This window comes from Xiphophorus maculatus, chromosome 12, assembly GCF_002775205.1.
Source record: "Xiphophorus maculatus strain JP 163 A chromosome 12, X_maculatus-5.0-male, whole genome shotgun sequence".
NCBI lineage: Eukaryota > Metazoa > Chordata > Actinopteri > Cyprinodontiformes > Poeciliidae > Xiphophorus > Xiphophorus maculatus.
In genome coordinates, this window is record NC_036454.1 from 25,532,617 (window position 1) to 25,547,118 (window position 14,502).

The window sequence follows — 14,502 nt, forward strand, 5'->3', positions numbered from 1 at the left end:
CCATTATTGTTTATTCTATTTCATAGAAAAATCTTTTTTCATTTAATTTACATACCTAAAATATATGCTTTTTGATTTTTCACCTGAAATAAACATACAAACCAAGGCGCCCAGGATCTGTTAAGATTCACCAGGAACTGGTAAGAGAAAAAAAATCTTTGCTCAGCTACAATCGCTTGAACATTATCTTAAAATCTACCATTGACTGTTTCTCCATTTGAAGGCGGTGCATTTTCAGTCTCACATTATTTGTTTTCCATGAACCCTTTGGTAACACGTTTCCTCTCAGTTCTCCATTGCGCGGCGCTGGCGTTCCGCCAACAACACTGGCAAAGACTCGATTCAGTTTCAGCTTCGTACACAAGCGGCGCGCCGGGCTCATGTGTGGGATCACTGTCTGGCCGCGGCTGTTTCCGTGAGGAGAGCTCTCATGTCCAACAACGCTTTCTTTACAGCCTGGGCGAAGTTGGCAGCGTTCGTGTCCTCACAGCTGTTGAAGGCCGTGATCGCGATGTTGATATGCTCATCCATGGGATTGTAACACACCCCGTAGCCATCTGGCACCATTGGACCGAAACACATCACGCAGTCTGTCTTGGAGCCAACCTGGACGCAGAGACGCGAGAGAGCAAACGCGCAAATAAATAAATCGGAGTGTAAACAATCATTCTTTTCGTTAATAATAGGCTGTTGGGTTCTTTGTTTGTTGTTGTTGTTTTTTTTTTCATACCTGGCTAGTATAGAGGTTAAAATGATGAGCTACTGCATAAGAGGTGTCCATGAATATCTCAGGCATAGAGGTCAAATCTTCAATACTCTGCATTTTCAGCCCGAGCAGATGTCTGTCGATAGCCTGTCCATGGATTGCCTAAAAAAATAAAACGGGTAATGTGTGGTGATGAAACTAATAGGAAGCTGAAAAAATAGAGTATAAAGTAAAACAGTGGATCTCACATTATGCGTGTTTTTCTTGTGAGCTTGAACTGCCTTCTGCAACAGAGCAAACCTCTCCTTGTTCTGTTGGGAACATTTTCTGATCAGTAAAGCATCTCACCTCTCGAACATAGAATATTTACTGTCCCTTAATATTCTTCATATCCCCCGAACTTTTCACATTTTGTCACAGCACAACCACAACCCCCCACAATGTTGTTTATTATTGTTTTTTTTTTATGTGATAGCACAACAAAGTCTTATATTCCAAATGGCGTTCCAGTAGCACGCTAAAATCAGAAATCACATATACAAGTAAACAGAGTCTTTCTGTGTGCAATTTATTTTGACGGCACAGCTGCAAACTTAGATGGATGTTCACCTACACTGACCAGGTAAGGACAATATTAATTGGGAGAAGAAGCTGACAGGTAGCTGGTGGAGCTGCAGAAAACTGTCAAAACAATGACACTCGCAGGAGCGGCCAAACTATGAAAAGAAATCTGTGACTTCTAGATTTCTATAATATGTAGTTACAGGCTCCACAAATCTGGGCCTTATGGAAGATTGGGAAGACAGTAAGAGAAAGACAGCTATAGAAAGTCCAGTCACAAATCCTGAAGGGCCCACAGCAAACAAGTGGAAGAGAGTCCTATGGTAAGCAGACCAAAATTTAATGGGGTTTTTGTGTCTACAAAACACGATGTGTTTTGAAAAACCAACCCTGCACATGAGTCTTGACCACCATATAAACCTTTAAAGATTGGGAATGCCTTTCCGCAACAGGTAAAAAGAAATAAACTGGAGTTCAAGTGAAGATGAATGGACCAAAATGTAGGCCAATCCCAGAAGAAGCCCTGATAGAGGCTGACAGAAACACAATGGAAGGGCATCAAAGCACATTCCTGTGATGGAATGGCCCAGTTAGTGTCCAGTCTGTGACAAAGATTGAAAATGAATGTTTAAAGAAGCCCTCCATCTAATCTGCATTGACTTAACTATTTTAAAAACAAAGTATTGCTGACATACTATTCAAATTGTTTTTTTCAGAACTATATTTCCATCCACTTCACAACTAAGCACTATTCTGTTTCAGACTCTATTTGTTCAAAATGCTGCTCTGCAAAAGGTGGTGAAAAAAAGCATATGCATGCCACACTTTTCAGATTTGTATTGTTTTAATAATAAAAAAAAAACCCTAGATATTTTTTGTCTCATCCTCACCTCTGTACTTTGTGTTGCTCTACCGCATAACATTCCAATAAAAAACATTGAAGCTTATGGTTGTGATGAAACAAAATGCTTCTGCAAGGCGCAGGGTAAAAAACCTGCCCTATCCTTACCTGCTTAGATGGGTCTTGCATTGCCTGAACAAACTTAAGTGAATCCACAGTGGTGGAACGGATTGCTTCTGTGCGTCCGTATTTGAACATTCTAAGTGTTGCGCTCTCATAAGTAGGACAGCAAAGATCATACATCCTAAAATATAAAATTGACACACACAGATGCACATTTTATTTTTATGTGTTACACTTATTTTCCGGAGCATTTTTTTGTTGTTGTTGTTTACTAAAGAGAGATTTCTTACCTAAAGTAAGCCAGCTGTAGAGCCATTTGCACAAACGCATCTGGACTCAGCTCATGCTGCTTTGGCAAATTTCTTCCAAAATGAGAAAATGTGAGCACCTTCACATCCAAGTCCTCCACCATTCTGAAAAAAAAACCCACAGTAAAAAGTAAAGAAAATGCAATCAAACACTGAACACAAGCCTAGTTGTTAACAGTGTACGCACATGTTCATGTTCTGTTTGGCTTTTTCTATGTCTCTCTTGATCTCTGGCGTGATGTTGAAACGTAGCTTCTGAGGCATGGGCAGAGGAACCATAGGAGAGCGAACCATTTCAGGTCTCTGCCTGTCGACAAATGTAAAAACAGATCAATCCGAGCTCAATCGGAAACAGGGGAAAGCGGTCGTCCAAACGCTGAAAGAGACGTACATGTATTTAACAACGTAGTCGATGAGAAACACAATAGGCGGACCCTCAGCAGGTGCATGCTCGTAGACCAGCCCACACGTGCCGTCCTCGCCGACAATAAACTGCGGAATAGACGCGTGGAAATTCTCAACCAGTGCCAGAGTGCTGTTCATTGTTTTAGCCTTTAGTTCCTTGTCAAACTCACCTGCAGCGTTTTATCAAACCAGCGGTTGCCACTGTTCCACCGTGTCCCACCTCCATGGAGCATCTGGGCTGCCACGCGGCTCAGATACATTTCATCCGACACTCGGAGCATCGGAGCATCCAAACAAACTGTAAATATGCTCTTCTGGATGGCACGGACCGATTCCTTATTTGTCCTGTCTGAGGGTAAATAAAAGCAGGAGTTCATAAAATATTTTCTCAGAACAACGTTTAAAAACAAAAATAAACTGGAATGTTACTCGTGCTATTTTCTCCATTTTCTCCTCACCCTTTATTAGGTTGTTGTAAGCTTTTCCCCAGGTGTTGCGGTGCTGTGATGTCAGGATGCCAATTGGTTCCTTATTAGTTTGCAAAGAAGAATTCCAGATCTTCTCCAGCTGCATGGTGAGCTGATCTACTGTCAGTGGTGTGCCATCACTGTTGTAAACATCTAAAACAAAAAACTAGAGGAGAAAAATTTAGTTAGCTTTAACACGTGTCAAAATGCTCTCTTCCAACTTCGAAATTATTATAAAGTTGCAAAGTTAAAGACTATACAAACATTTGGCTGCACGGTACCTGAAAGTTGTGGACCACGGTAACGTGAGTAGGAGGTGTCGTCCCTGCAGAGTAATGCACCACCGCATCTCTCTTTGGTCCGGGAATACGGCATGTGGACAGGATCTGGTAATACTGGTCCATGCACAGAGGCTTTCCATTCAGATACTGGATAGGCAGAGTTTCTCTGCAGCACAACACCGTATTAAATTAACCGTTGCTAAGACCGAGCCGAGATCTTCCTGTCACATAGCAACAATGTTTGAAGTAATTTCAGGCAAACTCACGCATCGACCATTCTTTTAAAGTCCAAAACCCCTGCAATGAGTTTGGCAGCAAACCTGCAGAGAAGAAAATCAAAGCTACTCTTCACAGGAGTGGACACAAAACATGTTCATAGTAATCACTGCTGAACACTAACATAATTGTTAAATCGATCTTATACATTTTAGTGATTAATATTGTCATATGAAAGATGATAAGCAAACTAGGGCTGAGAGACGATTAATCGGATGAATCGTGATGTATTAATTGTTGCAATAACTAATTTAGTAATCGAACTGATGCATACTCAGTAACTGAGTATACTGCGTATGCAGAGTCTAAAAAAACTGCCATTTGCTAAAAAAACAAATAACTCAGAGCAGTAACTAGGTCAAAACTGTACAAAAACTATATGTATTTTGCATTTAAGATTAAAAAAACAACCTTTGTCAATATGTTTACCTAGAACTTCTCAAGTGACCTAGTTTTAGCTTCACTTGGTTCAAATTTGTAAAAAAAAAAACAAAAAACAAAACAACATCTCCTTTTCACTCCTATAAAGTTATTAATCGGTTGATCCGTCAACAGATCAGCCCTGTGTTCTTGCTAAGTCAAGCAGAAAGGGCCGAGCTTTTCATATGTTGATGTTAGAAGGCTTTGTTTTAGCTGCAGATGCATCCTTTGCTGCAAATAATCAAGCATTCGCTAAAGGAATGCAACATATTTATTTTCTTATTTAAAAATGGATTTGAATTATTTGTTTATTGCACGTTTTAGCATACTTCTGATACTGTATTAAAAGGGCTTAAGTGGTTAAATGAGAAATCTGCAGAATATGCCAATTATTTTATCTGATTAATCGATTCATCGTTAGAATAATTGACAGAATAACGTACTCTATGAAGTAATTGTCAGTTGCAGTCATAGAGCAAACTCTGGCCTCCACATTCACAGCACAACCCATATGTCACAGCGGTTAAAAACAGCCGAGCAGCTACCAGGCTTTAAATAGCCAGCACGACAGGGGAAAGACTCTGTGTCAGCTTTAAACTCCCAGCTTAATACCACCTTGTTTACACTGTAAGCATACTGTAGTTATACAGGTTTCTCTCACAACCCGACACTTAAACGATTGTTGTAACTCAGAATATCACACTGAAGGTGTGCTGAAGTTTGAAACACAGAGAGCTGTGTGATTGTTTGGCGATGGTGTTTTAGTTTTCGCCACTGGTTCAATAAGAGAGTCGTTCTTCATTCACCTCATCTGCCCTTGGCGATCTTCAAAGTGCATTCGAGGCAGAGCGACTCCAGTGCTCGTGTAGACGGCCACAGGCATGCGACAGTCCAGATATGCTGATTGCATCCACCATTCTGACAGCTAAAACGCACATACACAGTTAGAGAGCATGTCACACATTTGAATAAACTGATTCAAAAAATATGAACGCCAATGTTTAAAAAAAACTCAATATACATTCTTGTCTGCAGTTTGCCACAAGCCTTGACAGGGAACAGAGTAAACGTCTGGTAATTATATGCAGATCAAAAATTTTAAACGCATATTTGCCTTAATAAAAAAAAGACCTCTAGTTTCCAAATTATTTTGGACTCCATTGATTTTCACTTTGTCTATTCCTAAAATATCACATGTGAGACTTTTTCTTTAAAAATGCTTACAGCACTTATCCAAGTTTTGTTAAATGATAAGTACTTTGTGTTGCTGTAGCTAATCTTTTCCCTCGTAAGACGATGTGAATCTGTCTGTAATCGTTTAGCCCTAATTAAAAATTAAAAGACTCAATAAATACCTGTGGTGGCAGGTCAAATTTGTATCATTCTTAAATGACAATGCTGCAAAAAAATTCAAATAGCAAATAACCCTGAGGCCACACTTTGGACTTATTTTCTTGGTGTAGACTGAAACAAATTCAAGTTTGACAGTGGTCTACTCAAAGTCCAGGCCTAAATCCAGTTGAGAATCTGTGGCAAGACTTGACAGTCGATGGCCACAGAAGCTCTCCATCCAACCTGAGTGAGCTGAAACTATCTTCCAAAGGACTGGTCTGAAGTTTAAGTCACTAGATGTGCAAAACTAGTGGAGACATCTTTTAGAAGAGTGGACTCAGGCAGGGGGTTAAATACAAAGGCACAGTACAGTTCTCACACATACCTACCATAATGGAGCCCAATAACATAAACCGAAAGCAAACAGAGCCAAATATCTACCCAGTTATCCGTCTTTCTAGCGCGTCTCTCGAGCCCCTTCTGGAGCCGTTCTCCTACTCCACCCTTCAGGAACTCCTGTATTAGAACACGAGTGTGTTCCAGTTCTTCCTCGCTGACGATAGGCTCCAAGGCGGCCAGGTAACGCTCACATGTCTGCTTCAGAGGTGGAACAGGTAGCTTGGGCAAACCTTCCTGATAAACAAAGGACCTCTCTGATATCTGCGTTACCGCTCTGAGTAAACGGCATGGATTTGCAATGCCTGGACGCAGCTGTAAGACAGGAAGAGACTTTGTTTATATATTCAGTGAGAAATCATAATAAATATCCTACTCCGTTTGTACGAAAGAAACGCGGTAATCCGGTCAAGTAAAGTGTGACAGGCTCTAAAGATCCAAGGCATTAACATGTTTGTGTGAGAACACCTCTCTGTATGTGCGCTGAAACAGAAACTTGACTGAGTAACAATTTGAATATTCATAAAGGCAAATAGTTCAGTGTTAGATGACTGAGCATGTGAAAAGGGACACCAAGACAACTTAATGGAGCGGTTCCACTATTTGTTGGGAGCAGCGGGGTTGTGCTCTGCCATCCTATAAATAGAAGGTTGACACTGCTGAACTGTGGGATGGTTGCTAAAACAAACATGCATGAAAGCATGAAATCCATCTGTGCCACACATGTTAACACGTTTGTTCCATGTTCATAAGGTCCGTGCTCGTCACCAGTTACAAAATAAATCTTAGATTGAAATTCAAAGATAAGTATTCAAATGTTCAATGACGATATAAACAGTTGGTGACGAAGTATTATTTTTTCCTCAGAATTATTTGATTTTGAGAATGTTTTTAAAAATCACACTTAAAAAAAAAAACAAAGGAAGCAACTTCTACTTTGTGCGTATTTGATGACATCACAAGAGGCACAAGGGTTGGGCTGATCAGCATTCATTTGTAAACACAAAACGCATGCAACTTTTGACGGAGTTAAACCTTGATCCTGAATCGTTTGAGTTGGAAAAGGTTCAGCCGTTTTCGTTTGAGCCAGAGTTTGACTCTGATGACCCCCCAGGCCGTGATGCCTACAGTTGTGGCAGCAGAAGCAAATGGTGGTGAGTCAAATCTGGTACAAATCTGTTTACAATCCTTTTTAAGTTCTTATATATTTTTGCTTCAATGCATATTCCCCATGTATAAAGTAAGATTTTTTTGTGTGTGTGCATGTGCAGTAGTTCCCTGTGTAGTTATGTGATTTGCAAGTGCAGGCAAGGATCGGGGTTATTATTAGTGACTCTTTCTGGCGAGTAATCTTGGCAACTGCAGCTTTACAGCAAATACTGGGACTTAATTATTTTTAATAGAACAGATCAACTACCAATGTGGTTTTTAGTAAAAAAAAAAAAAATTAAAAAAAAAAATTTCTGACAATAATTACAGATGATCTTTGATCATCTGGCTTTTTCGGTCTGCACTGGTCCTCTTCACAAATTACTTCAATATGTTTTCAATAAGTTTTCCCTGAAGTCCGTGCAGCGTTCCCACTGAAGGCCCGGAGGATTCTGTTCATCCGTAGAGAATAGCAGTGCACATTTCTGAAGGAAGCATTTAATTAAAAACATGCAACGGTCAAAGGGATGGAAAACAAGAAAGAAAAAAAATAAGAATGCACACCTTCAAATGAAATTTGATTAGTTGCCTTGTGTGATGTCATCGAGGGCACTTGTTTAAGGGAGCTTTAATGGCAATTTAGAACAAAATAGCTCAACAAATATGAAAAGCACTCAATAACAGCTGTCCCACAGCTGACAAACTATAACTGAAGTGAGTTTAATTGATTTCTTTTTTTAAGTCTGGCAACTAGCTTTAATGTATGGATGTAAACGGAAATGACGACGAAGTGGGGGGGGTTATCTATCGCTTCACGTTTATGCACAGATGTGTCACCTCTGTCAAGGTCGTGGGAATAAGATAGAAGATAGAACTTCCGGTTAACCCTTTCAAAATAAGTTTTTTGTGACAGCTAAGTGCGGCAATGTTATCAGTTTTATACACCACCTGTTACATGGGATGATATGAAGCACTGAATATGTTAAAGAAGCGCCGTTCACTGGCACAACCAGAGGCTGTCATGTTGCCGAAGTCGACATTTCATCAGCACACGCATCTCGTCAAGCGGTGCTATCGGAAATATTAAGCTAACATTACGCAACACAGACGTCGTTAAAACTGCACCTATATTAAAATGTACAAAGATAACTTTCGTGCATTTGAAGACGGTGAAGGGGAGATTAATGAACATTCCTCTCGTTGCCTCCGGACCTGTCACTGTCCCGGTGTTGTTGTCCTGTGGAGCCCCACCCCTCCTCTCCTCCTCCACTGCCTCCTGCAGCCCGTAAACAACAACAAAACCTCCTGCGTCTGGTTCAGCGAAATACATACAAGACACTCACCGCAGCTCTGACGATAACCCCCAACATGGTGTCAGAAAGACGCGCTGAAGCCTTTGACCGTCCCGGGAGTACAGATGGGTAAGCCCCGGGCTGTCATATCTCAAGGACAGGCACGCTGTCTATTCTCAGCTGCCCGCCCCCCGTCGGCCCCGCTGAGCAAAGGCAAGTCAAAACTCTTGTCTTTAGGGAGGAGTTTCATACATGTGGGGGTAACAATAGCTGAGCATCACCTTAGGTGTCACTACATAAACAGGAGTCCTGTAAACCAGTGTACGTTTTGCCAATTTCCTTTTACTGAAGTAACAGTTAATTGTTAGGCCTAACGAATCACATTGACGGGAAAATGGGTGAAAAAACAAGATAAATAAAATTGATTAGAAATAGGAATGATTTAAATGGACTGGAATGGTATTCCTCTTTTCTTCTCATACTGACCATTCAAAGGGAATTACAATAGAGCCACATTCATCCCGCTCACACCCACAAACATATTCATACATTAAGCGGATTTGTCAGGGAAAATGCTGGCATCAAACCCACAACTTTCCATATGACTTATTTTTCACATTAAGCTACACTGAATTTTTTTTTTTTAATACATCACATTGCCCTGTAAAAACCATTATTCGTCTTTGTGTGAATGAAAAAAAATCACACAAAGGTAAAAATATGAAAACATAAAACGAGAAGAAGAGACTGTAATCTATTTTTGTTATACAATTATGAGCTATAAGCTTACTGTGTTGTAAAAAAAAAAGGGAGTTCTCATAAACATTTAAGAGGAACAAGACAGCAAAACTACAAGAAATTTTAGGAATATATCTATATTTTCACATGAAATTTTTGTAATATGTACCATTACAGCAAAAATGCTATGTTTCCAAGGTACTGCAGTATTGACAAGAGCTGTACAAAGAGCCATAATTTATACATTATCTGGTTTGTTTGGAGCAGTGCGGATTTTGCAGCGAGAAGAGAAAAGATTTGGAATACTGTTCTACTTTTCATTTAGTATACATCAGCCTGTCACTGAATTTGCTCTCCACATCTTTAATTGTATCAGGCTGTGGAGCAATGGGACAACCCAGGACACAGTGTGCCTTCCTGATCAGCTTATCCCACCATTTCCTCTCATCTGTTGATAAAATGCTGCTCTAGCTGACCACACCATAAAAGGTGGTGGTTTGTTGAGAAAGAAGAGTCCTGTAGCTGCCTTATGTGGAAACACTTAGGTTTTAGCTTTTTGTTTTTAAGTAATAATCTGGAAATTCAAGGTTTCAATGTAAAGCCAGATGCTTTTCACTGAACTCAACCTCACAATCCAATATGTCCTTCTTGAATATTAAACTTACTGAAAAAACTTTATTTGCACGTTCGAAGGTTTTATTAACAATAGATTTTTCACAGCGTGTTATAAAACTGTGTTTAGTGAATGTGCTACATTGTTTTAATGTATAGACATATTAAGTTGCAAAGCTGCAAACAATACTGAAAATAGCTATAACGCGACATAATTTGTGTGAAACATAACGATTAAAGCAGTTAGCAGATGGAAGACTGGATATGCAGCCTGCTAACATTAGGGTGATTTATTTTTAGCTACATTAAGCAAGGACATAGAATGGGACTGATCAACCACTGGGCTCCTTTATTTGTACCTCCAACAAGCCAGAGATACTGGCTTGCTCCAAGGCAAGTATTTTGTTTGTGTGGAGCAGTGCCTCCACAAAGGTTTTCTTCAACATTTTTCATTTTTATCTTAAATGCTATAGATTAAACTAATCTGTATATATGACAATGATAACCTGTGTTGTTTAAAATGCATTTTTCAAACTAAGGGAAAAGCTGTCCAAACTAACCTGGCCATGTGTGAAGAAACTAATTGCCACCGAATCTAATAACGCGATAATTGCCTTTATGCGTTTGCAATGATGACATAAAATATTTTATGTCGTTCTGGAGGAATTTTGACAAACTCCAAAAACAAATCAGAAACAAACTCACTGACGTCTATCAGCCTGGAAAATGCAACTGAATAATTTCTAAGGCTTTGAGGCTCAAGCGCTGATCAAAGTGTGACTGAACTGAAGGTCAGGACCTGATGGCTGGACGTTCTCCTTCAAGATATTCTGATAGAGAGAAGAATTCACTGTTCCATCAACCAGAGGAAGCTGTAAAGCAGTCCCAGACCAATTACACCACCCCCACAATGTTTCACTATCAGTGTTTTCTGAAATGCTTTGTAAGATTTATGCCAGACATAACAGGACCTACATCCATCCATTTTCTAGTGGGGTTGGGAGGGGTGCTGGTGCCTATCTCCAGTTAACGATCTGGGCGAGAGGCGGGGGTCACCCTGGACAGGTCACCACTCTGTCACAGGGCAACACAGAGACAGACAGGACAGACAACCATGCACACTCACACTCACACCTAAGGACAATTTAGAGAAACCAATTAATCTGACAGTCATGTTTTTGGACTGTGGGAGGAAACCGGAGTACCCGGAGAGAACCCACGCATGCACAGGGAGAACATGCAAACTCCATGCAGAAAGACCCCTGGACCTTCTTGCTGCAAGGCAACAGTGCTACCAACTGTGCCTCTGTGCAGCCCACAGGACCTACATTTTGTCTAATTTGTCCAAGGTATATTTTACCAAACGTTTCGGGAAAACATGGTCTTTTTGATCAATGGGACCCTCTCACTATGACCCTCTTGACTCTAAAATCCTTTTAAGGCTTTATAATAATAGATTTCAATAACTTTGTTTCTTCTGTTTCTGGAGATTGGAGCATGATGTATTGCTTATGACTAGATTAACTCACTTTTAACTCGCGTACTGGTAGACAAAATCACGATGGTGAAGCTAGGTTAGTTCACCCATCAAGTTAACTATATTTACGTTTCAGTTAACAGACAATAAGCACCATGTTGAGCAGCTGCCTTCAGGCTGGCTACCTCAGCAGATGATTAATCAGCTAATAAAAGCTTGTCATATTATTTTCATATTATTTGGAACCTATGATGATATATGTAAAAATAAATTAAATACAGAAGTTTGTTCTGTATTTTTGTTTAAATCTGTACAACAAAGTCAAAATAACAAATCTAGAAAATATCACTTCAACTGAAATAATCAATGTTATCTCAGCAAAACAATGCATTATTGTTGCTTCCCTTAGTTGCTAAGGTAGTTGCTAACTACCCAGAACTTATTAGACTCCTATTCTTCCAAACAAGAAAAGGAATTCGACCAGAGGATCCTTACTTATACTTATCTTCCAACCCTGAATAGGAGTATCTAGTTTATTTACTATGGATCAACATTATTAGCTTTTTCTTGTTTTGCTCTTTCCTTTGGTGTGTTCTTTTGTTTGTATTTCCTTTTAAATCCTGTAAAGCACTTTGTATTGTCTTGTTACTGAAAATGTGCTGTTTAAATAAAATGACCTTTATCTTTACCTCTATGTTCTAAATAAAAACATCTCAGTCACTTTGCTTGTCAGAAACATGTGTTTTGTAGTATATGCATATGATTTTACTCTTTGATATCATTACTAAATCAAATGTCATGTTTTACAGGCTTGTCAAAGTAAGAGACAGTGGCTTCCACCTCTTTATGACCCACCTTTAAAGAATAAAAAAAAAAACGTGCAGAAAGGTCAAATTAAAGGAATTACATGAGCAGGCTTTTGTTAAATAATGTTAACTTTATTTATTTATCAAAAAAAAAAGGTCTTGTTATAAATAATATATTTACAGAATGATATCCTGCGTTAAGCTGGTGCATGATTCTGTACAAATCATCAGTGGCCACATGATGGTGCTCTTCCAACATCTTTTCACAGAAACAGTACCGACCAGTTTCCTCAGGAAATACAATCCAAAGACGGACTCCATGATCATCTATTCTAAGCGGGATCACAAGAAAATACACTTCATCTGTAAGTGCAGTAATGACAGAAGTTGGCATGAAGAAAGTCTATGTGCAAAAAGCCGTTGGAGATGGATGTGATTGCTCTATATGAAGTCACACTTCGGCAATATTCTTCAATTACAGCGCAGAGGGAGTGTGTGTGTGTGTGGGAGAGAGTGAGGATTGCAGTCGTGTCAAGATTTATTTGAAAACAACAAAGTAAAATCATACATTGAAAATAAAATAATCATAATAATAAAAATAATAATAAACAATCACATAAATCAAAACGCTTCGATTGCTCTGGTCCAACCACTGCCTGCCAACAGTGTGTGTTTTAAACAAATTGTCTGAGTGCCGAATATCTGCTCAAGGTCCATCTGCTGCCAACTCACAAACTCAGACAGCCCACCTGATCCCAGAACCGAGATCAGGTTGGAGATGTTCGCGCTGTCCAGCTGTCCCGAGTCCGATTGTAAATCATCACCGTCATCATCATTATCATCATCATCATCCTCACTCCTCATCCTCTTACACGGCACAAAGTCCGGCAAATAAAACTCCGGGTCAACAATATAATAACTTGTGTCCATCTTTCGCTTTCTGGTGTAGCACTGCGCGCCCGCCTGCGGCTGTTTTGGCTGCGCGCAACAGTCTGAGTGGAAGTATCCGTTCGTCACAGTTGTCACCACATGCGTGTCCAAGTCCAGGACGGTCTTTTGGTTGGCTTGTGCGTTCAGGATGGGTAACTCCCAGGAAGATTTGTCCGTGCAGCTCCAGCAGGCTTCTGAGACCATGAGCTCAGAGTCACTTGGAGAAGCCATTGCGCACGCAGAGGCGTCTTGGTGCGCCAGCTCCGAGGGCTGTGCGCTGGACTGGTGCGCTCCGCAGTGCCAAGTGTCCGACTCCGTGCCTGTAAAGTTGCAGTAGAAGTCATCAGCCAACTCCGTGAAGCTGCCGGTCAGCTCGATGTACTCTTGCCTCCTGTGGACCGCCGCCGCATCCTCGTACGGAGGTGTCCTCTGCGTCTGCAGTGAGTTTTTGCTCATGTAAAACTGCCTGGCGTTTCTGAGGACGTACGTTACCAGCAAGTTCTTGTGGAGCTTGATGCCGCCTCTCTGCGTCCTGGAGCTTTGGATTTTCCTTAAAGAAATGGAGATCAGGTTCTGTGCGTCAAATGCACACTCCATCCTCAACTGGGCGACCCTTTGTTTTTGTTTTTTTCCTCCTGTTCCTCTCAGTGTCTCAAAGCGCTCGTTCTCTAACAGGAGAAATATTTATCTCGTTGGTTGAGATACCTACTAGGCTCGCGTAGACTGTGTCCATAGCGCTCCATGTCTTCCCAGTAAGGGCATGGATTTTCAACTCTCATTTTTCCTTTGCCACGCCCTCACGTACACATTGTCCAATGGGAGTGAGGCGGTGCTTCTGCTATAACCAAATATCACTACTGGCCTCATTGAAAATGCACGGAGGAGCAGGCATGCTGCATTTCACTAAATGTGCACCGATCTCTGTAAATATTAATACCAGGGGGGAGGAGAGGGGGGTGTCACTTTTTATGAGTAGAACAAAATAGAATAGAACTCACAAGAATATTGTAAACCAATGGAGAAGAATTAAGAGCAGAATGTGTTTATGCTTATGCAGAAAACGGGGGGAAAGCGTTAAATAAATAAAAGAACTTCTATTTATGACATTTCTTTCTTTACACAAATGAACATTATAGTCCAGAAGATTATGACTAGAAAACAACCAAATATTTTCCAGCTCAGTCTTGGATAGGTCAGGTCCAAGGTTTCATCTAAAACATAGGTTAGTTTCTCAACCAAAAACGTGTTAAAGTGAATAATTTTCATCATTTATTCCGTTAAAAAGAGTTGGCTAGTAACAGATCATCGGGGGATTCAAAAGCAAACTGAAGGTGCAAATTTTTGTTTGGCTTTAAACTGCTTTTATTTTGTGAGATCATTTA

The 14,502-nt window shown here is 40.3% G+C and overlaps 2 protein-coding genes across 2 annotated transcripts; both read right to left on the reverse strand.

Annotated features, from left to right (window-relative positions):
* Positions 1-49: 49 nt before the first annotated feature.
* LOC102234974 (carnitine O-acetyltransferase-like) lies at positions 50-8,782 on the reverse strand. Its single transcript, XM_005806917.3, has 14 exons — positions 8,609-8,782; positions 6,162-6,431; positions 5,195-5,313; positions 3,959-4,012; positions 3,693-3,858; positions 3,403-3,577; positions 3,115-3,293; positions 2,931-3,031; positions 2,727-2,846; positions 2,522-2,644; positions 2,277-2,412; positions 955-1,017; positions 731-868; positions 50-606 (listed from the first exon to the last, which is right to left on the reverse strand). Exons 1-14 carry the CDS (start codon positions 8,633-8,635, stop codon positions 391-393), a joined length of 1,887 nt encoding a protein of 628 aa, XP_005806974.1. The 5' UTR covers positions 8,636-8,782; the 3' UTR covers positions 50-390.
* Positions 8,783-12,317: 3,535 nt separating this feature from the next.
* Positions 12,318-14,274, reverse strand: ier5l (immediate early response 5 like). Its single transcript, XM_005806926.2, has one exon. The coding sequence runs from the start codon at positions 13,715-13,717 to the stop codon at positions 12,812-12,814; it is 906 nt and encodes a 301-aa protein (XP_005806983.1). The 5' UTR covers positions 13,718-14,274; the 3' UTR covers positions 12,318-12,811.
* Between the last annotated feature and the right edge of the window lie 228 nt (positions 14,275-14,502).